The sequence below is a fragment of the Ovis aries genome, chromosome 1 (assembly GCF_016772045.2).
Source record: "Ovis aries strain OAR_USU_Benz2616 breed Rambouillet chromosome 1, ARS-UI_Ramb_v3.0, whole genome shotgun sequence".
Classification (NCBI taxonomy): domain Eukaryota; kingdom Metazoa; phylum Chordata; class Mammalia; order Artiodactyla; family Bovidae; genus Ovis; species Ovis aries.
The window spans coordinates 34544086-34567810 of record NC_056054.1 but is presented as its reverse complement, the minus strand read 5'-3'; the positions used below and the strand labels follow the sequence as shown (position 1 = coordinate 34567810).

Sequence of the window (23725 nt, the reverse complement as noted above, 5' to 3'; positions counted from 1 at the left end):
CAGTTCCCATGAAACATGCTCAGATGTGTTTTCTTGCCGAAGCAAGTTCATATGCAAATCCTCTTTTTGTAAGCTAAACGTGAAGCGACTACTAAATTATTTAATCTCCAGACCTGGAAAAAGTATTCTTTCTTCCCTCAAAGAAAATGCCTTGCCTTGGATTAGAGAAAAACAAACCAAATAGTATAATGAGATTGTGTGTGGTTTTTCTTAGGAGATTGTGTTTGGTATTTATTAGCATGGAATGAATTAAATATTTTTCTTCTTATCTGAAAACATTATTCTTTTATTACCAACACCTATTTTCTTTGGCTTACAGAAATCAACATGTAGCACTGGCATTCTAGTAAAAGATGATCTTATTCTGAGTTCTGCTACTGTCAGAAATCAGTGGGGTATTCAGAGTAAACTAACATGTCTCCTATAAATGTTTTACCTGCTGCTGCTGCTAAGTTGCTTCAGTCGTGTCCGACTCTGTGCGACCCCATAGACGGCAGCCCACCAGGCTCGCCCATCCCTGGGATTCTCCAGGCAAAAACACTGGAGTGGGTTGCCATTTCCTTCTCCAATGCATGAAAGTGAAAAGTGAAAGTGAAGTCGCTCAGTCGTGTCTGACTCTTTGCGACCCCATGGACCAGGCTCCTCTGTCCACGGGATTTTCCAGGCAAGAGTACTGGAGTGGAGTGCCATTGCCTTCTCCGAATGTTATACCTACTAGGGGATAATTCAGAATCTGTGGTTTGCAAGGGAATTCCATTAAAGTCAATCCAAACCACATGCTTTTGTATGGAGCATGTCAATCTCTGAGAGGTTCCAGGACAACATGTTCCTGGATTTGGGTAGTTTCAAGACTTGCTCATGGTCTCACTTTCATGCCTCCCATCTGTGAAGGTGTTCTCTTGGGACACTTCCAGAGGGTGAAGACTGCCAGCTTCTTTAAGTCTAGTCTGAAGCTGGTGGGCATCAGCGCCACAGTTCACTTTAGATTTTCATGACAAATTAATTTATGTCCAGTACTCTCGCCTGGAAAATCCCATGGACGGAGGAGCCTGGTAGGCTGCAGCCCATGGGGTCGCTAAGAGTCGGACACGACTGAGCAACTTTACTTTCACGTTTCACTTTCATGCATTGGAGAGGGAAATGGCAACCCACTCCAGTGTTCTTGCCTGGAGAATCCCAGGGACGGAGGTGGTGGGCTGCCATCTGTGGGGTCGCACAGAGTCAGACATGACTGAAGTGACTTAGCAGCAGCAGCAGCAATGGTATTTACATTCCTGAGTTCAATGAAGTGGTGACATGCAGCCTGTACTAAAACGGGGGAGCCTAGTGATCTACCCAGGTCTCTGTCCTTCAGTCGCTCCAGCCCTTTCTCCAGATTCTACCCTGGGCCAGGATTAAGGCGACAGCCTTGGCTTGTTACAGGGCACAGATATCTCTCCACTATCCAAACCAGAAACCTGGGAGCACTTTCCCCTGACTTTTCTCTCTCTTCTTGTGTTTAATCACTCTCCAAGTCTTGTATATTTGAGCCCCCAAATTTATTTTGAATCTATCCCCTCTCTTTATCCTGTCAGTCACCTCCTTAATCCAGGTCCTTCAGCACATTCTTCCTGATTGCTGAAATAGCTCCTGATCAAATCTTCCTGTTTCAAATGGGGCTTGCTCCTCTCTACAAGGGAGCTAGTGCTTATTCTCAAAAGTAAACTGATCATGTGAAAAATTCTCCCCTCACTGCCTTCATTCTGAAGCAGAAACACCTTCTGTCTTCTATGAGTGATTCTGCCCATGGTCAGTCCCCCTCTCTTCACCAGTGTCTCATCTTTTCTGTTCTCACTTAACATCCTGTGTTCTGGCTGTTTGTTTTTTATGTGGGGGGAGCTGATAGCTCAGTGGGTAAAGAATTTGCCTGCAATGCAGGAGATATAGGAGGTGTGGGTTCGATCTCTGGATAAGGAACATTTCCTGGAGTAGGAAATGGCAACTCACTACAGTATTTTGCCTGGAGAATCCCATGGACACAGGAGCCTGGCAGGCTGCACTTGGTGGGATTGCAAAAAGTGAGACACGGCTCATGCACATTTATTTATTTATATTTTAACTTTTTGGCTGCATAGCCTGTGGGATCTAGTTCCTTGACCAGGGACTGAACTCACATCCCCTGCAGTGGAAGCACAGAGTCTTAACCACTGGACCACCAGGGAAGTCACCCAGCTATTCTGATTACTCATCTAAGTCTGCTAAAGTGGGTATTTCTGAATTCAGCAGAGCTACCTGCTGATGGATATTTGGGGGCATATTATGAAGCCACTCAATGATAGTAGTGGTGTTGATATGAACACAAAGGAGCATGGGAAGTCTGAAGGAGAAGTCTGAAGGAACATCTCTCGGAAAGTTCTCCAGAGGCCTAAATATGCAGTAAGAATGTTGGAACTAGGAGAACATGAACCGCACTGATACCGTAGAGGTTTACGACACAGAGGAGAAAACAGTTTGCTTAAGAGATAATCCAGAGGTTCATGGAAGCCAGAACCTAGGTGCTCTGACAGACTCTGTGTTCCTCACCATAGTATCTCCCACGCCTGCCACTGAGCCTGGTACACAGCAGCACTAAGTTAACACGTGCTGAATGTGTGGTACTTCAATGCTCCTTTTTCTTTATGAATGCCATTCTCTCTTCTAACATACTATTCCTCTCTGTCATATGCAATTATAAAAGTGAAAAAACAAGTGAAAGTGTTAGTTGCTCTGTCGTGTCTGACTCTTTAGGACACCATGGACTATAGCCCACCAGTCTCCTCTGACCGTGGAATTCTCCAGGCGAGAATACTGGAGTGGGTAGCCATTTCCTTCTCTCGGAGGTCTTCCCAATCCAGGTATCAAACCTGGTCTCTTGCACTGCAGGAAGATTCTTTCCTGTCTGAACCAACAGGAAAGACAGTATCTATTACCTCAGCCTCTCATAAATTCACAGAGGTGGAGTGGGTATATTTTCTCCACACCCCAAGAAAGAAAAACACTGGACCATCATTTAATAGTTGCTTACTCCATGCTCTTCCCCCTCCTTCAACCTCCATACTTTCTCTTCCTCATCAGAGAAGTGATTTCTATGAGACTGCAGTAAAAGAAAGTCAGTTAAAGTGTTAAGTTGCTCAGTCATGTCTGACTCTTTGAAACCCCATGAACTGCAGCTTGCCAGTCTCCTTTGGAACTCTCCAGGCAAGAATACTTGAGTGGGTAACCATTCCCTCCTCCAGGGGATCTTCCTGACTCAGGAATCAAACCCAGTCTGCAGGAAGATTCTGCAGGCAGAACCCTCATTGCAGGCAGATTCCTTACTGTCTGAGACACCTGGGAAGCCCCAAGAATACTATGTGGATAGCCATTTCCTCCTCCAGGGGATCTTTCCAATCTGAGGATCACACACTTTCTAAGGTGTGTCTGTCATGTGGACCACTCAGGAGGCTACAGAGGACCCTCATGGAGCTATCATGGCAAGAGGTGGCAGAGCCCTGGAGATGCCAGGATGTCCTGGGGGAGGTATAGCTTTGCAACCAGCCAGAAAGCTGGAACAGGCCAGAGAAGCCGATACTCTTGGCTGAAGGCTGAATGGCTCCATCAATAAGAAGATATGAAAAGGAGGCGTAAGTGGAAGGAATCTGTTTATAGATGTACATGTACCTGTTTCAAATGCTTGGGAGAGAGTGAACTGAGTGGGGAAGCCCCCATGGAGAGTTCCAATGGTGAGTATATTTTATTTATTTTGACTATTGTGAAATGAAGACTATAACAGAAAACATTCATAATTAATATTTAGAGGCATATGGTGGCTGAAGAGACGTGAACTGCAATGGATAATTTCAACCTCCTAGGTACGATTATAAAACATTTATGTAAGCACTATTGGGATTTATAAAGGTGAAAGAAAGATGATACACTTTGGAGTAAGATGTTCTCTCTAATTGACTGCAGGGCAATTGTGAGTTTTACCTGTCTGAGCCTCAGTTTTTAAAAAATCTGTAAAATAAGAATAATAATACCTCAAGGTATTTAATAATTAAATGAGTTATCATTTGCAAAGCATCTAACTTTTTATGCAAGCTGTACCAAATAGACAAGAGCTAGACACTTATAACGCTTAATAAATGTTCATACTCTTCCCTTTTCTCTTAATAAATGTTCACTTCTGTTCTTCTGAATTACATGAGGGGCTCAATCTCATTCACTAATTGGGATATAGAAATAAAAGATCTCCTGCAACATGCTGTGGGTACTCCCAGGGTATCAGCGATGGGAACTGAAGACCAGTAGTGGTATAGGGTGGGGAAGGCAGAGCAGAAAGTGCTGGGTGTCAGCATCAGGATCATATGAGACATCTAGGAGTGTGGAGAAGCAGTGTGCCCCTGATGAGCGTCCAGCAATAGGACAGTGGAAGAATCACTTTCAAGGACTTCTTGGAGAAGCCTTAGTCCTTATCAACCTACACACTTCCATTCATTCTGTGAAAGGAAAGACACATGATTTTCACCCTGGACTTCAACTGGAATCCTGTATCCCCAGGCAGCTGTGTGAACTTGGGCTTATCTCTTAACTCTTTTCCGAGATCTGAGTTAAACGCAGATTTCCTGTGATCCAACTTCTAGGTGGTGGGGGCGCAGCAATCTGTATTTTTAGCAAGGCCTGAATGCATGATAAATTGTAGGAACAATTGCCCTAAACCTTAGTTATGTCAATTATAAGTCCATAGGCCATGGAGTAGTTGAGATTATAAACAAAGGTCTATTAGTAATTTAGTTAGCTAAGTTTTTCCCTTCTTAGTCATTCAAAAAATTAAGTGATTATGCATATTGGTAAGAAAAATGCTTAGAAATAGAGCTCGAAGGGTTTCTAAAGATTATGAAAGACAAGAAAACGGGATTCTCTGTCATAAGATTTTCTAGGGTCATCAGAGCTTGATGGAGTATCCAAGGCTCAAGGGGATTGACTGAAAGCTTTTCAGAACACAAAGGAACAAGAAACGCTCTGCTGTTCAGTCAATAATGAAGGAGGAGATGATGGGCATATAGCAAGGAAATAAGGAGGATCAGAGAAAGATTTCTGGTAAACCTCTGGAGAGAGGCCAGAGATTGGAGAATAGGTCTCAGATAGTCAGCAGCCTGGAATAGAAAGGGAGATAAAATTTCCCCCAAATATTTATAGGTTATCAGTATCGAGGATAGAGACTAACACTTGGCATTGTCAAAAACTCACCCAGAAATGGGAAATACATATAAATGTATTAACACAATGTGATAGGCCAAATTTAGGTTAACATCCTGACTATCCTGCTGCTGCTGCTAAGTCACTTCAGTTGGGTCTGACCCTGTGAGACCCCATAGATGGCAGCCCACCAGGCTCCCCCATCCCTGGGATTCTCCAGGCAAGAACACTGGAGTGGGTTGCCATTTTCTTCAATGCATGAAAGTGAAAAGTGAAAGTGAAGTCGCTCAGTTGTGTCCGACTCTTTGTGACCCCATGGACTGCAGCCCACCAGGCTCCTCCATCCATGGGACTTTTCCAGGCAAGAGTACTGGAGTGGGGTGCCATTGCCTTCTCCCCTGACTACCCTACCAAACACTAATTTGGGCACTGCTATAAAGGGCCTTTGCAGATGGAACTGGTTACTAGCCAGTTGATCTTAAAATAGGGAGATTACCCTGGATTATCCATTTGGGCCCAATGTAATCCTGTGAGCTATTAAAAGCAGAAGAGGAAGACAGAAGAGTCAGTCAAGAGATATAGTAGAACAATGTAGGAGAGATGAGGTAGAAGTGGAAATTAGAGATTCAAAGCATGGGAAGGACTTCATCTGCCATTGCTGGCTCTGAAGATGGAGAAAGAGGACGATGAGCCAAGGCATTCATGTGGCCTCTCGAACCTGAGGATCCCTAGCTAACAGCTAGTTGGAAACAGGCACCTCTGTCTTACAGCTGCACAGAGCTGAGTTTGGCCAATACCTTGAAGGATTTGATAGCAGATTATTCCCAGAACCTCCCTTCATTCTGGTCTTGTGAAAACAGGAGCAGAGAAACCAGTTGGGCCAGCCTGGGCTTCTGACCTACATAACTGTGAGATAATAAATTTAAGCCTTGAACTTCCCTTGTGGACCAGTGGTTAAAAATCTGCCTGCCAACGTAGGAGACAAGAGTTCTATATGTTGTCTGGAAAGGTTCCACATACCATGGAGCAACTAAGCCTGTGCACCTCAACCACTGAGGCCTGTGCACCCTCAACAAGAGAAGCTACCACCATGAGAAGCCTGAACACCACAACAAAGAGGAGCCCCCACTCGCCACAACTCGAGAAAGTGTGTGCATAGCAACGAAGACCCAGCAGAGCTAAGATTAAATAAATCATTTAAAGATAAATATAAAAAAATACATTTAAGCCACTAAGCTTGTGGTAATGTACTACAGAAGCAATGGACAACTAACACACATATGACAACTGCAGAGCAGACTGACATTCTCCTTCACTGTCTATTCTGTCGGTGAACTCTATACCAGGAACACTAGTCCATTTGCTGCTCCCCAGAGGTACCAGGTGGAGTAGGAAATGGCAACTCACTCCTGCATTCTGGCGTGGAGAATTCCATGGACAGAGGAGCTTGGCACGCTACGGTTCATAGGACCGCAAAGAGTCAGACATGACTGAAGTGACTTAGCACAGCACAGCACAGCACAGATGTACCAGGTACTTCACACCTTCATCTGCCTTGCTTCTGATGTGCTAAACCTAAGTCTATAAAATCTAAATCTAAAATAATCATGTATTTTAATATGCACTTGTACCAGTATAAACAAGGCTGTTTTGGTCAACAGTCCTGGTTCACATTTGCTGTCATATAACCCTGTCTTGGATTTACACACAACTTGGATCCCATCCTGGGTCCTCTGGCCTTAATTATTTCCCATTATTCATCTCTTAGGTCTTCCTGGCAGATTTCCACCTGATTTACTCCTCAATCTTTTATCATTATACACTATCTTGAGAAAGGATCCTGTTCACAATCCACACTGCCCCCTAACCCCAGTTTTATTTGTCATTTGGTGTATACAGGGAAGATAAAAAGCACTAAGAGAAGACTGATTCTATACTGCAATTTAAAAAAAAAAATCACTAAACGGAGGGAGAAATATTTCAGACATATTGAAAACAGAGCAAAAGGAATGCCAAAAATACAAAGATTTAATTTTTCATTTGAGAATGTCAGTGACCTCAGTTTGAACTGACTGGGTTCTACTACTACTTCTGGTCTTTTCTTCCCTGAGTGAATTACTTAGACTCTCTGACCCTCAATTTCTCCACTGTTTTCAATGCAGTAATAATACTGTCTTGCAGGGTCATAAAGAAAGCTGGTGATGATGCTTGGAAGGCATCTATCATGGTGCTTGGTAGGTCATGATTCCTGAAAAAAAACAGCACCTATTACAAATCATCATACTAGCTGGTAAATTGGTTGCTTTAATAAAAAAAAAATACATGATCTGAAAACCAGTTAAATGATACTGAGGATATTAAACTTCATTATAGGAGTCAATTTTTCATAGGCAAAAACAATATGTGAAAGAATGGTACATAAAACAATATTAAATCAGAGCAAAAAAAATCAATAAACTGATGTCAAAGAGTCCACATGTTTCCAAGGCTTACAAATAAATTACTCAAACGCTGCTTAGTTGGTCCATGAGCTTCCAACTCGATCATCTATCTCCCAATCAGGCGAAGCCACAGGGTTACAGCCTCTGGCTTCTCTGCACACACTCACCAGAATTGCTTACACCCCCACATCTGACTCTGTTTAGCAATGTCTGTCTCTAGCTGGGAGTCAGTCCTCTGGGAAGTGGCTAAGATCTCATAGCGCTTCTTTCCTGACTCCCTCCTAGTTTTCCACACGCACGTTACACTGTGCTTGCTTTGAAGAGCCCTTGGAACAGCACTCAACTTCTCCAGCAGTTTGAGCAGCATATGGCCTTATGTTAGAAATCACAGCTCTTCAAAGAACCAGAAAATAACTTTCCGTTCTGGGTAGCGTTGTACTTGCAAAATGAAGCAGGGAAAACACGTTTCAGCCAATTGGTGAATATGGTGTGTTCTCACCTCCTGGTATGTCTCTGAGGTAATTTACTTCTCTGAGTGGGCGTTTCAGGAAAAGAATTTTTAAAAACCCATCATAACAAAGAGGTCATGTTGATTTGAGAATTAACACTGGTTGTGTACACAAGGAGGCAAGGACTCTTTTACAACTCCTACAGCCCAGCGATTTTGTAAGGCACACCAAAGCAGAGTTTCCTATCATACTGATGAAGAAACTGAGGGCTGATAATTTAAATACTCAAGTATGAAGCGTGCTCAGCCACTCAGTTGTGTCCGAATCTTTGTGACCCCATGGACTGTGGCCCACCAGGCTCCTCAGCCCGTGGGATTTTCAGGCAAGAATACTGGAGTGGGTAGCCATTCCAGGATCCCCTGGGAAGACCTCAGGGATGGAACCCACGTCTCTTCTGTCTCTGGCATTGGCAAGTGGATTCTTTACCACTAGTGCAACCTGGGAAAGAGAAGGCGAATCTCTAAACTTGTATGAAACGTGGTTCCTATGATGGACCAAGTGATTGTTTAGTTTTTCTAGCTGATTGTTTGTGGCTGGAGGCCTTGGTGGCTGGTAGGTACCATTGGTTCTGAGCCTAAGGTGGATGGCTTGTGACCAGCTGCCTGGGATTCAAAGGCCATCTTGTAAATATGCAAGTAAGGGCCACTAAGCAGGACCTACAATTCAAAAGTAGCTGTCATTGCTGTCTGTCTGCTATGTGGCAGTCTCTCCATTTGATTCTGACAATGACCTTGCAAGGAAGCCTCTGCTGCCCCTGCTTACTGACAAGCAGACGGACCTCACAGAGCTAACCTCAGAGGTCACACACAGCTGACACATTTTCAAGCTACATCTGACTTCAAATCCTGTGCTCACTTTATTGTTTCACTTGAGTAAAAGCTATCCAATCAATCATTCAAAATAAAAATTGTACATACATCCACTATCTAAGACACCCAACCATTATTGGTGGTATTTAGTTTCACCTCTCTCTATGACCACATCATACTTCTTTAAAAAGTATTGTTGTTTTTAAAGAACATAGAATCATTGGTGTTAAACGTTTTGATGTTGATTGCTGTTACCCAGCCTCCTTTCAGACATCAGATGCATGCCCCTTACCTCTCCATGCCTCATTTATCAAGTGGCAAGGAGAAATATTTACATAGGTGGCTACTTGGTTCAAGCATACTATCAAGTTGCCCACCCTCTAACCATCACTCTTTTGAGTCCAGTGCCACAGGTCAATCCTGCATCACCGAAGGAGAAATGAAACAGCTAGTAACATGGCAGGAAGCCAACTCTTACCAGAATAAAAGAAAGTGATTCTATCAAGCCTCATGGAAGGATTCCCGAGTTTTGCCCTGTTCTATTTAAGAGGGTAGGCACCTAAAGTGGAAGGGTTTAACTGGCCAACCACTTGTAAAAGAATGAAACTAGATCACTTTCTAACACCGCACACGAAAATAAACTCAAAATGGATTAAAGATCTAAATGTAAGATCAGAAACTATAAAACTCCTAGAGGAGAACATAGGCAAAACACTCTCCGACATAAATCACAGCAGGATCCTCTATGATCCACATCCCAGAATTCTGGAAATAAAAGAAAAAATAAACAAATGGGATCTAATTAAAATTATTTTTTTTCTAATTAAAATTAAAAGCTTCTGCACAACAAAGGAAAATATAAGCAAGGTGAAAATACAGCCTTCTGAATGGGAGAAAATAATAGCAAATGAAACAACTGACAAACAACTAATCTCAAAAATATACAAGCAACTTATGCAGCTCAATTCCAGAAAAATAAACGACCCAATCAAAAAAATGGGCCAAAGAACTAAATAGACATTTCTCCAAAGAAGACATACGGATGGCTAACAAACACATGAAAAGATGCTCAACATCACTCATTATTAGAGAAATGCAAATCAAAACCACAATGAGGTACCACTTCACACCAGTCAGAATGGCTACGATCCAAAAATCTGCAAGCAATAAATGCTGGAGAGGGTGTGGAGAAAAGGGAACCCTCCTACACTGTTGGTGGGAATGCAAACTAGTACAGCCACTATGGAAAACAGTGTGGAGATTCCTTAAAAATTGCAAATAGAACTGCCATATGACCCAGCAATCCCACTGCTGGGCATACACACTGAGGAAACCAGAATTGAAAGAGACACATGTACCCCAATGTTCATCGCAGGACTGTTTATAATAGCCAGGACATGGAAACAACCTAGATGTCCATCAGCAGATGAATGGATAAGAAAGCTGTGGTACATATACACAAGGGAGTATTACTCAGCCATTAAAAAGAATACATTTGAATCAGTTCTGATGAGATGGATGAAACTGGAGCTGATTATACAGAGTGAAGTAAGCCAGAAAGAAAAACACCAATACAGTATACTAACACATATATATGGAATTTAGAAAGATGGCATTGATGACCCTGTATGCAAGACAGCAAAAAAGACACAGATGTGTATAGCGGACTTTTGGACTCAGAGGGAGAGGGAGAGGGTGGGATGATTTGGGAGAATGGCATTGAAACATGTATACTATCATGTAAGAATCGAATCACCAGTCTATGTCCGATGCAGGATACAGCATGCTTGGGGCTGGTGCACGGGGATGACCCAGAGGGATGTTGTGGGGAGGGAGGTGGGAGGGGGGTTCATGTTTGGGATCGCATGTACACCCATGGTGGATTCATGTCAATGTATGGCAAAACCAATACAGTACTGTAAAGTAAAATAAAGTAAAAATAAAAAAAATTTTTTTTTGAAAAAAGCCAGGTCAAACCAAGAGTGGTGATTACTTCTGAAATCTGAGTCAGTGAGGGTGGAAAGAAAAATAGAACCATTATTGAGAAAAGATAGGGTTAGAGCTTAAATCCAAGAATCAGGGTAAGGGGAAAAATGGGAGAACAAGCAAGAAGGCTAGTGGTCAGACAAGGGGAACAGGGACTGGGCTGCAGAGTATGGTTCAGTGTGAAATCATGCATGATAGAGCTATGGGGACTCCTTTTTACAGTCAGTGCATCCCATGAAGTCCAGAGGTATGAGTTAAGGAAGCCTCGGGATAGGTTACCCACTCCAGCATTCTCAGGCTTCCCTGATAGGCTTCCCTTAGGCTCAGACAATAAAGAATCCTCCTGCAATGCGGGAGACCTGGGTTTGATCCCTGGGTTGGGAAGATCCCCTGGAGGAGGGCATGGCAATCGACTCCAGTATTCTTGCCTAGAGAATCCCCATGGACAGAGGAGCCTGGTGGGCCAGTGTCCATGGGGTTGCAGAGCTGGACATGACTGAGCAATTAAGCATAGCACACAGCACATGGGTGTGCATCCTAAAAGCTGGGATTCCTGTTTTCATCTAAGCTCTGCTGCTTCTTGGTATTGTGACCTTGGCAGGTCACTGTTCCTTCCTCCCTTGGCAAGTGAAGGCTGAAATAATTGCTTAACCAGAAGGCAATTATTCAGTGCCCATCTTTGATCTAAGCACTGTTGAAATTAGAAATGAAATAAGCCATAGCCCTTACGATGAAAACTTTTTTCTAATACATTTAAAGCACATGTTGCTTTGTGACAGCTCTGATCTTATTTTTTTAGTACAAATTATGAATTTTGCATTCAAATCTTCAATGTAGGCTTTAATCTTGCTACTATATTTCAGTTGTCTTTATTATTTCCTTTGTTTTCTCATTCCATTGCCTCTCTATCTGAACTTACTTTTTTCTAATAAGTTTCTGCCCTCTTTCACAGCGATGTGCTTTGAAAAAAAATCCTATTGAATATGCCAAGAAGTTTTAAAATAGTCTCTTTGGTATCAGTAGTAAGTAATTTTTAAAAGGCCTTTCCCTTAAGCATTCAAAATGGTATTTCTTTTACTTTATATGCAACATGTTTTTCCTAAGGGACTCACTTTATTATTATTTTTTTAATTCACTTTTACCAGGGCACTATACATATTCAGTATTTCCCAGCACACTGTACACATGATTTACTCTCAGCTCCACTCACTGTAACTTGGGTTTGCCTCTTCAGATCTTTAGCTAGTTGCCAATTCCCAGAGTCTAGCAGTTTTTATTTTGTGTAGCTTTGTTGGCCTGAGGGGGATGACCACTGCCTGGCTTTCTAACCCTAGAGCAGATGACAGACATGTAAAGCTACCCCCCTCTGTCAAACTCACAGAGTTTCCCTATCTCTGCCCCACTAAGAGAGTTTGATTCAGGGTCCTCAGACTGCAGCCCATCAGCATACATCCTAAATCAGCCTTCCAGCCCAGCTGGCTACTTGGGTTGGCAGTTTTTAATGGACTGAACTGAAAGGGAAGATAAGGTCCGGGTTGTGGAAGAGTTCTGGGAAACCAAGCGCACTGGCTGCTTCCAAAAAGCAAAGCAAAACAAAACAAAAAAACCTTAACCATCAGCATTAGAGTAGAGGGATGACTGCTCTGTTTTTAGGCTTAAAGGGACCTTGCATTTGAAGTGGAGAGGTCCCAACTTTTGCAAGTCTGATGGTTTATTTTGTTCATATGTCAGACATTATATTTCTCAAACAAGTTATTAAATACATTTAATCTTTTTGATTCTGTAAAACCTTCCCAGATTCTTCCTGAGAGTGTCAATTCTAGTTTTTCTAGTTGAATGTCATCTCAATTGTTTAAGTCAGCACAAGTTTATGCTTTTTTCTTGCATCTTCACAGATACTTTGAAATGAAGCAGAGAAAGGCTGTATCAGGGTTTGTTGCCCAAATGCCACCTATAAGATTCAAACTCAGGCATTTACTGAGTACCTCCTTTGGCTTGTGGGACTCCCCTGGTAGCGCAAACGGTAAAGCGTGTCTGCCTACAATGTGGGAGACCTGAGTTCAATCCCTGGGTTGAGATGATCTCCTGGAGAAGGAAATGGCAACCCACTCCAGTATTCTTGCCTGGAAAATCCCATGGATGGAGGAACCTGGTAGGCTACAGTACATGGGGTTGCAAAGAGTCGGACACATCTGAGTGACTTCACTTTCACTTTTCCTTTGGCTTGTACAGATGTCTGTATTACAGTATGTACATACACACATATACACACACTCACACACATACACACACACTCACACATGTACAATACTATTCCCCCAATTATCATGTGAACTTGGAACAGGTACAGTTTCTAAGTCTGTTTTCCCTCAGTTTAGCCTAGGCCTGCACATAGTAGGTGATCAATAAAGGGTAAGAGAAAAGAGCCAACCATGGAGAGAAAAAGGAATTGGGAGAGTGTGCTGTTGGTGAAGCAGAAGAACAGGGAGTGGCCACTAGTTCTCTGAGAGATTTTTTATTACCTAGATAAAATGCTAAGTGCAATCTATCACTGGTTAGACAGTGACATATGGACCCCAGAATTGTAAACATTCACCCACCATGCTCTCTTCCCCTCTAGAGCACGGCACATACTATGATTCCCTTGTTCATAAACCCTCTTTTCTATTTCACTCAGTGTCAATGTCACCTCCTATCTGAAGCTTTTCGTCAATGTCACCTCCTATCTGAAGCTTTTCTTGACTGCTGAGACCACGGTGGGCCCTCATTTTCTATATGTCTATAGAGCCTTGGACAGTGAGTGGCATCTGGAGCTTGAACTTGCATCCCCATTGCCTGTTTATATAAATCATATATTGTTCATCCCCTACTGGGATTTTCTTAGTAGGACTTGGCACAAAGTACCCACTCCAGTGTTCTTGCCTGGAGAATCCCAGGGACGGGGGAGCCTGGTGGGCTGCCGTCTATGGGGTCTCACAGAGTCGGGCATGACTGAAGCAACTCAGCAGCAGCAGCAGGCATCAAATAAATTTTTCCTGAATGAGTGTTGCAGAAAGTAGTCACTGTAGTTTCTGGCAAAAGGATAAAATGACAAATAGATTCTGGGTGATTACTTGGATGTTATCCAAAACTGGGTTGAGGGAAAGAGATTTGAACATAGATACAAAAATCCTCAAGAAAATACTAGCAAACTGGATCCAACAACACATCAAAAGGACCACACACCATGATCAAGTAAGGGTTATCCCCAGGATGCAAGGGTTTTTCAATATACACAAATTAATCTAGTTCTTTGAAAACTGATACAAATGTGATACAAACTGAAGAATAAAAACCATATGATCATCTCAATAGCTGCATAAAAAGCTTTCAACAAAATTCAACACCTATTTATGATTAAAAACTCTCCAGAAACTGGGCATTAAAGAAAACTATCTCAATGTAATAAAGGCCATATATGACAAACCCACAGCTAACATCATACTCAATGGTGAAAAACTAAAAGGATTTCCTCTAAGATTAGGAACAAGACAAGGATGTCTACTCTCGCCTCTTTTACTCAACATAATTTTAGACGTCCTAGCCATGGCAATCAGAGAAGAAAAAAGAAATAAAAGGAATCCAAACTGGAAAAGAAGAAGTAAAACTGGTACTGTTTGCAGATTACATGATCCTGTACATAGAAAATCCTAAAGATGCTATCAGAAAACTACTAGAGCTCATCAGTGAATTCTATAGAGTTGAAAGAAACAAAAGAAAATGCAAAAATCTGTGGCATTTCTATGCACTAACAATGAAAGATCAGAAAGAAAAATTAAGGAAACAATCCCATTTACCATCACATCAAAAAGAATAAAATAACTAGGAATAAATCTACCTAAGGAGGCAAAAGACCTGTACTCTGAAGGCTATTAGACACTGATGAAAAAAACTGAAGATGACACAAACAGATGAAAAGATATACTATGTTCTTGGATTGGAAGAATTAATATTGTCAAAATAACTATATTACCCAAAGCAATCTACAGAATCAACGCAATCCCTATCAAACTGGCAATTTTCAAAGAACTAGATAAACAAAATTTTAAAATGTGTATGGAAACACAGAACACTCTGAATAGCCAAAAGAATCTTGAAGTAGAATAGAGCTGGAAGAATGATGCATTCTGACCTCAAACTATATTACAAAGTTACAGTAATCAAAGCAGTATAGTACTGGCCCCAAAGAAATATAGGTCAATGGAACAGGATGGAAAGCTCAGAAATAAACCCACACATCTATGTTCAATTATTCTATGACAAAAGAGGAAAGAATATACAATGGAGAGAAGATAGTCTCTTTAATAAGTGGTGCTGGGGAAACTGGATAGCTATATGTAAAAGAATAAGTTAGAACATTCTCCAATACCATACAAAAAATAAGCTTGAAATGGATTAAAGACTTAAATATAAGACCAGATACTATAAAATGCTTAGAAGAAAACAGACAGAGCACTCTTTGACATAAATAACAGCAGTATCATTCTGGATCCATCTCTTAGGATTAATGAAAATTAAAACAAAAATAAACAAATGGGACCTAATTAAACTTAGAAGCTTTTTCACAGAAAAGGAAACCACAAATAAAACAAAAAGACAGCCCAAAGAATTGGAGAAAATATTTGCAAATGAGGTAACTGACAAGGGATTAACCTCTAAAATACACAAGCAGTCCATGCATCTCAATCTAAAAAAACAGACAACCTAATCAAAAATGGGCAAAACATCTAAATAGATATTTCCCTAAAAAGACATACAGATGACCAAAAAGCACATGAAAAGATGCTCAACACTACTAATTATTTGTTGTTGTTGTTCAGTTGCCAAGTCATGTCTGATTCTTCGTGATTATTAGAGAAATGCAAATCAAAATGCAATGGGTCATCACCTCATCAGTCAGAATGGCCATAATCAAAAACTCTACAAACAAAAATGCTAGAGAGGGTGTGGAGAAAATGGAACCCTACTACATTGCTGGTGGAAATGTAAGTTGGTACAGCCACTATGGAGAATAGTATGGAGGTTTCTTAAGAAAACTAAAAACAGAACTACCATATGATACGTCAATCTCACCCCTGGGGAAATATTTGGAGAAAACCATCATTTTAAAAGATACAGGCACCCCAACATTCATTGCAGCACTATTTACAATAGCCAAGACATGGAACCTAAATGTTCACTGACAGATGCTGAATGGACAAAGAAGACGTGGTACATATATAAAACGGAATATTACTCAGTCATCCAAAAGAATGAAATAATGCCATCTGCACAACATGGATGGGCCTAGAGGTTATCATGCTAAAAAAAGTGACATAAGTTGGACAGAGAAAGACAAATATCAACGACATTACTTATATGTGGAATCTAAAAAATAATACAAATGAATTTATTTGTAAAACAGAAACAGACTCACAGGCTTCACAAACAAACTAATGGTTATCAAAGGGGAAAGGTGTTGGGGAGGGATGAATTATACACACTACTATATATGAAATAATCAACAAAGACCTACTGTATAGCACAGAGAACTCTACTTAACGTTCTGTAGTAACCTATATGGAAAAAGAATCTGAAAAAGAATAGATATATGTATATGTATAACTGAATCACTTTGTTGTACACCTGAAACCAACACAGCATTTTAAATCAGCTATACTCCAATATTAAATAAAAATTTTTTAATGAGATTTGGGGAGAAATTTCTAGCCTAGAATTTCCTTTCTTGTATCTTATCTAGGTCATCTTTTCCTTCCAGTTTGTGAGATAAATTCATAGCATGATATCTATTCAAAGGTAAGGCCAACCCAAGGGCAATTGTGAAGGGAAATCCCTGCTAAGAAACATCAGGTGATGTATGAAGTATGTTTATAAAACAGTAAAATTTCTAAAGAAGTAAATACAGGGACTTCCCTCACGGTCCAGTGGTTGAGATGTGCTTCCACTATAGGGGGTGCAGGTTCAATCTCAGGTCAGGAACTAATACCCCACATGCTGCACTGCATGGCCAAGACATTAAATACATCAAGAAACAAACCTGTATTCATATACTGCTTCAATAGAAAGAAAGATTATATTTTTAAAAATATAGCAGGATTTTTTAATACAGTTGGGCATATGTGCCCATGCAAGACATCTCCTTTGGTGAGTACATACCTATTTTGTACTTAATCTAATAAGACAGATGCTCTTCAAAGCACTCATTGGCTTGTTTGGAATCCCACTTTGTGTTTGAGCTAACTTTATTGGAATCCTGATGATGGCAATTCTTAAGTCTCTGGATGTCAGGGTTGGTTTTAAGAAACAGACAAAGCCCTCGGGAAGCCATGGCACTTGTCATGCTGGGTGGTGAAGCTGGGACAGCAGGTGTCTCAAGGTAAGGACCCCAAGGGAAGGACTCTGAATCCAAGTCCTGGACTTCAGAGCCACGATCATTTTATGATACAACCCTGCTTTTCTGGGGGGATCATTTTATGAACCAGTCATCCTTCTTAACTTCTTTAACATTTTTTAAAAGTTTTAATTTTTATTTGTTTGTTTCCAGCTTTTCATTCATTCTATTTCTTTTTTCTTTTTCTTTTTGGTTGTGTCATGTGACATGTGGCATTTTAGTTCCCCAACCAGGGATTGAACCTGGGTCCCTTGCAGTGGAAGCATGGAATCTTAACCACTGAACTGCTAGGGAAGACCCTTCTTTAACATTTTAAGTGTCTCCTATATTTTTCTTTAGATATTTGTGTCTAAGACATGGATTTTTGTACTTATACAGAATGTGTCCTTCCCTTAAGTTCTGTTTGTATCCAGAAAGTCAGTCATTTGAAAGTATGACTTTCCTAGGGCACATGGACCTCTCTGGACATTCCTCTTCTGTTTCCATGGGCCAAATAGGAGGCCAAGTTCATTATTTTTTTGCACGGGCATGCTTCACGGACTCCAGACAGACATTGCTTTTGCTATGTCCAATTTTCTTTTCTATCATGACTCTCTTTTATACACAGAAGTTGATTGTGTCAAATAGGTAATGAAAGTAAAGACCGGGTCTTTCTGTTGGCTACACAAAAATATTTATAATAATCCTAATAGAATTAACCACAAAACCAAAGCTTGCTAAGTCTTGAAGTTCCTCAAGCCAGCAGGCCTGCTCCGCTGTCACATGGTGCATGAAGCTTGGACTGCTTAGGGCTTCCATTCTAAAGCCCTGCCTTAATGCACCTCACATTTTGCGTCTCAGTGGGACATCTGGATTCTGAATTCATCTTTTCCTGTTTGTGGTCTCTACTGGCCTCTTGGACCTGAAGTTTATCTCTTTCTCCCTAGTTTTCACATGCTTCATCCATCCTCAAACACGATTCTTAGTGCTAAGCTACTCTTAGCCACCCAATCTTGCTTGGCCATCGAGATATTATCCCTTAGCTTAGGTAGTTATGAGTACTTCCACCAAGGTCATGCTGGCACCTCCAGCTCCAAATCTCTGAACCTAAAGTGAGTCTAAAGGTCACTACAGCTGAATTTACCCACTAACATAAGTCATTAATTTTATTTTACTTTTACCAATGTTTATCTGAAATTCTAATAATGTTAGCCTACACTCTAAACATCCCTGACTCAGAGCCTATGCAGATGTGTGGCTGTGGCAAGCTAGACCATGGGTGATAATATTTACCACTTATTTACCCAGCAGCCTGGAGATAGAGATGGAAAACATGACTCCACAAACTCATGTAAATAGAAAAATTGTATAGGCAGGGGCTCACGACTTCTATTCGCTCCATGGGACAAAGAGGCAGCAGTAGCTATAAGCAAGAAATCCTGCTTTTAACACTCTCAAAGTTGGCTCAGAAACAATGAGAACTTTCAGCAGATCATCCTGTGTAGTTGCAAGAACCTTCTCAACAGCAGTACATCTGCAAGAAGCCAGTGGGCTGTTGGCCGGCTTTGTTTATATTTCCTCTTTTTCCTTTCTCCTCAACTTTGCTTCTTCCAACTCTGGAGCCCTTTGGCCCACCTTCACCTTCGTGCAAGAACTGACTGTTACTTACCATGCCCTTTAGTGTCAGATCTGCTAAGGGAGACCGGTTGCCATGGAAATCTGGCCAAACATGTAAATCAACAGTGAGGAAACCCACGGGCTGAGCCTTCTTAATCAGATCCAGGTGACTGTTCAAATATGCATATACACTCTGGCGTCTGGAAGAGAAGAGGATGTTGTTTTTAAAAGGGGGGTTAGGGTCAGGGAGCAAACTGCTCTGTAGAAAGAAACTGTTTGTACTCTCACATCAGATCCAGAAAGTAAGTGGGGTCCCAAAAGCTTCAGCAAAGAAACCACCCCCAACTTACAGAAATCAGCAAACCTCACTCTCGGATCACATTGTGCTCTCACCAAGGACAAGAACCCCTTCCTTGTGGAAGGTGGAAAGGTCTGGACTTGGAAGACCAGATCCAAGAATGGCTTTTTTCCATAGTAGGTATGTAACCATGAAAAAGTTATTCAAACTTTCTGAACCACTCTTTTTGCATCTGTAAAAAAAAGCCTTTATAATTCCTGCCCAACTGACCTCATAGGATTATTGTGAAGATCAAAGGAGACTATGTAGGTGAAGATACACGATTTTGCAAACTGTATAGTGCTATGCATATGTAAAGGATTTTTAAAAATCAGTATTACTAATTGTAATAATAATTTGACATATGGAGACAAATGTAAGTTCCCAGACTCAAGATGTGAGTTTGCTGAAAGCAGTGATAGGATGGGCTGGATGCAGTTGGGATCAACAGCTGGGAGACTTGATTTCCAACCCAAACCTACCTAATGACAATGCATTAGTTCTTGTTCTTTTTAAGCCTTAGTTTCTTCATATGTAGAATGAAAGAGATGACCTTCTTCATTGTCTCAGTCTATTTACTTGAGAGAGAGACAGAGAGGTTGGGCTTGGGAGAATGGGCTTAGGGCAGGCAGAACCAAGATCTATATCCAAGACCATGCTGGATAGAGATCCTGGTTCTACCTGTTCTCACTGGGTGACATAAGCCAGTGACTTAACCTCTCTGAACCTCAGTTTCCCATACATAAAATGAGTAGGAAATTTCACCTTACTGGGTGAAATCTCATTGCATGACACAAAGATTAAAGTTGGTTAGCCTTCCTCTCTTTAAAGGTGCTTGCTTCTCTTGAAATGACAATTCTAGAAAAAACTGGACTAGTATCCCATGCCACCACCCACTGTTGCCCTTGGAACCATAGCTTTAAAGTATAAAAACACAACTTGAATAATGGCAAGTAAAAAAAGTGTAAGAGATCAATGACCAAGGGATGCTGATACATAAGATACCTAACATATTTATTATTTACATTTAAAATGCTTTAGGAGTACAGCTCAGTGATTCCTAGTTCTAGTTTTGTGAAACTGAACGCCTTTCTGGATCCTATGAAATTCCTGAAAATTTTTTACACTAGGTATAAAGAAACAAACAAGTAGTGTTTTTCAAACTCTTACAATATATAAATTTTATGTAGAACTCCAAGATACAAAATATAGAAAAACAAAACTAATCTATGTAAGTACTTGCATGTGTCTGTGAGAATGTATGTGTGCGTGCGTGTGTTTGTGAGATGTGTGCTGGGTGGAGGTGCAGGCAGTCCTCCTTAGGTACTCTCTTTGGTCCTTGACCTGACATCTCATTCCCGTTTGGAAAAATCTTTCAACCTGTATCAGAAAACGAAGATCTTGTTGGAAAAAGGCTTACTAACCACAACAACATTAACTGCTGCTCCTTCTTCCTCTGGCCTTCAACCACAACCCAGGGAGCCAGGTACTGGTAACACCGCTTATAGAGGGAATGTGTAAGGAGTGAAGACATGTGATGACCAAGTTCAAACTTAAACCCTTTCTGTGATTCTGAAGCCAGATGCTTTCTGTATCTCTGGCCAGGAATGATTTGTCAAAGCCCCAAGTTTAAGCTCTGTTTTAGAATGATTCTATGATACTGTTGGGCTTCCCTGGTGGCTCAGGGGTAAAGAACCTTCCTGCAATGTAGGAGTTGCAGCAGACTCGGTCTTGACCCCTGGGTTGGGAAGATCCCCTGGAAAAGGGCATGGCAATCCACTCCATTATTCTTGTTTGGAGAATCCCATGGACAGAGGAGCCTGGCGGGCTACAATCTACAGGTTTGCAACAGTCTGTACAGTCAGACATGACTAAAGTGACTGAGCATAGTGCACGCATGATAGTGTCAGGCAAGTCCTCTGAGGTCTTCATAGATGACCAGGCCAGAACCACACATCTGGGGAGAATCCGACTGTACCCTGCTTTTACATTTCCCAGCTTCTTTGCTCCTGGCCCAACAGAATCACCCGGTCAACAATGGCCATAAGAATATCCTTTCCACCTAGAAGTCCAGAGTCTGCATTAATTCTAGCTTCAGAAAAACATCACTGCCCTTAGAGTAAAGGGATTTAAAAAAAAAAAAAAAAGCACATGTCTATAAATCTTTTGTCTCTCAAGGAATCTCAGAGTAGGGAATTTGGTTTCAGACATCTGGGTCAATAAGAATCTACTGGCCTAATTACTATTGATTCGTCATTGTCTCATTTACTGTGGGTCTTTGCAAACAGTGAGATTCATTTAGCTTCTACATATATGGTCACTCATGCACTAATGAGATCCCTGGGGGATGGGGCCTACGCTTACCCCTTTGACTCCTAACCTCCCTGCAGCTGTATGTTTATTCTTTGAATGCAGCCATTCTCCTGCACATTTTTTCAATTATCCCTTACCATGTGTGCTATCTGAGTATATCATTCAAAATGAAATGCACTTGGAAAACATTAAAATAACAAATGCACATCATTATTCACATAATTTTAACCTTGCCTGGTGCCTTTTTTGGTTCTGACTTTGTTTCAGTTTGTATGTTTTATCAATTCTTTCCCAAATGCCGGTCTGCCCTCTTTCAGCTTGGGAATCATATATTAACTGTTCTTACTGGATCTGTCTCCCTCTTTCTCATGAATATTCCAGGCTCATATATCCTCTCTTACAGAGAGAAATCCTTGCTCTGCTACTCTTGGTGCGTATGAAGAAAATACAGTTTCAACAATCACAAAGCAACTTCACTGTGTGCCAGGCGGCTGACCAGACACACTAAACCTCTCCAAGCCCGGTTTACTTTTTTGCAATCAGGGCCAATACTTTTACCTTATAGGCTGCTCTGAAGAACAGATACGGAGTCCTGAGTACTACAAAATGATAGATGATCGATACATAGTTCCCTCTTGCTTCTATCACAGGACATTCATTTCTAGTTTTTTTTTTAAAATATAAAAGTCAGGGAAGATTTTTTTTTTCAGACTTTATGGTTCACAATCTTCAATGCAGACAGGACCCCTGGAATCTCTCCTTTCCTTCTCCATAAATCATTTAATTCTTTGGATTCACAGGCTACCCTAAAGTATGGTTACCACCCTTTCATATCGCAAATCAGAACACATGGTGTAACTGAAGAATTTGTGCCCTTTCTAGGAGAAAGAGAAAGTCTTGGAAAAGAAGCTTCCACACTCTTTCTAGTTCCTACTTCTTGACCCACTGCAAAAGGTATTCTGCTTGCACTTCCCCTTTGCCTTACCCCACCCCGTTCTACTGAGACCGGTCCCACAATAAAGATCAGTCCCCTCTTTGCCGCTATCTCCAATGGACCATGATTTACCTTTATTTCACTTGAACTGTCTTGTGCATTTTGTCCTGCATGACCATTCCTTACTCATTTGTTTTTATCCCCTTGTTTCCAGGCCATAGTTCTCTTTTGGTTTCCTATCTCCTCTCCAGCTGGTTCTCTTCCTCTGTCCCTAAGTATATGAAGACTCTCAGAGTCCAGTCCACAGTCCTCTTCTCATTTTTTCTCTACCCTTGGATGATTCCATCTTCCTTTCACGGCTCCAGTTAACTATCTAGTGCTGAAGACTTCCAAATATATGCCCTTATCTTCAGCTTCTTTCTCTGTGATGAGTTCCATGTCAAATATTCAAGCACCCATCAAATGCTTTCCCCTGGAAGCCCAAAGGGACCTCAACTAAAGATACCTATTAGGACACACATGGTCTTTTCTGACATACTCAATCTTCCTTCTATGCTCCTTGGTTTGACCAAAGCCAAGCTCACTTAACTTCCCTGGTCGCTCAGTGGTAAAGAATCTGCCCACAATATAGCAGACATGAGTTCGATCCCTAGGCAAGGAAGATCCCCTGGAGAAGGAAATGGCAACCAACTCCAGTATTCTTGCCTGGGAAATCCCATGGACAGAGGAGCCTGGTGGCTACAGTCCATGGGGTCACGAAAGAGCTGGACAAGACTTAGCAACTAAACAACAACAAGCTCACTTCAGTGGTTGCCCAATCATTTTAGGGACAGAATCAGAGGGGGTATCATATTTGACTTCTCTTTCTCCCTCAGTTCCCAAATTTAAGTTTTCACCAGAATCTGTCAATTTATTATTTTAAATATTCCTCTAACCAGCATACTTTTTTCTTGTGCAACTGCCACTCTTTATGCATGCCTCCTTAAATGCCCAGATTAGAGCTTTGGCCTCAACTTATCTCCCCTGTTGAAATTTTGCCCTCTCCAAACTGGGTTTTCTGCACTCCTTCCTGGGTGGTTCATTGAAAATGCAACTCTGATTATGACTCCATACCTACCTAAAACTTTTAGTGGCTCCTTCCCATTGCCCTCAAGATAAAGCATAAGCTTCCTTG

The 23725-nt window shown here is 41.3% G+C and overlaps 1 protein-coding gene across 18 annotated transcripts in view; it reads right to left on the bottom strand.

The window, feature by feature from the left end:
• Nucleotides 1–23725, bottom strand: part of FGGY (FGGY carbohydrate kinase domain containing) — a 625499-nt gene that overhangs the window by 104623 nt on the left and 497151 nt on the right. For all 18 annotated transcript variants that reach the window (XM_012158173.5, XM_042248740.2, XM_012158100.5 and 15 more), the window contains one exon: nucleotides 19020–19167. In XM_012158173.5, coding sequence (XP_012013563.3) covers nucleotides 19020–19167 — 148 coding nt within the window. The remainder of the gene's footprint in view (nucleotides 1–19019; nucleotides 19168–23725) is intronic.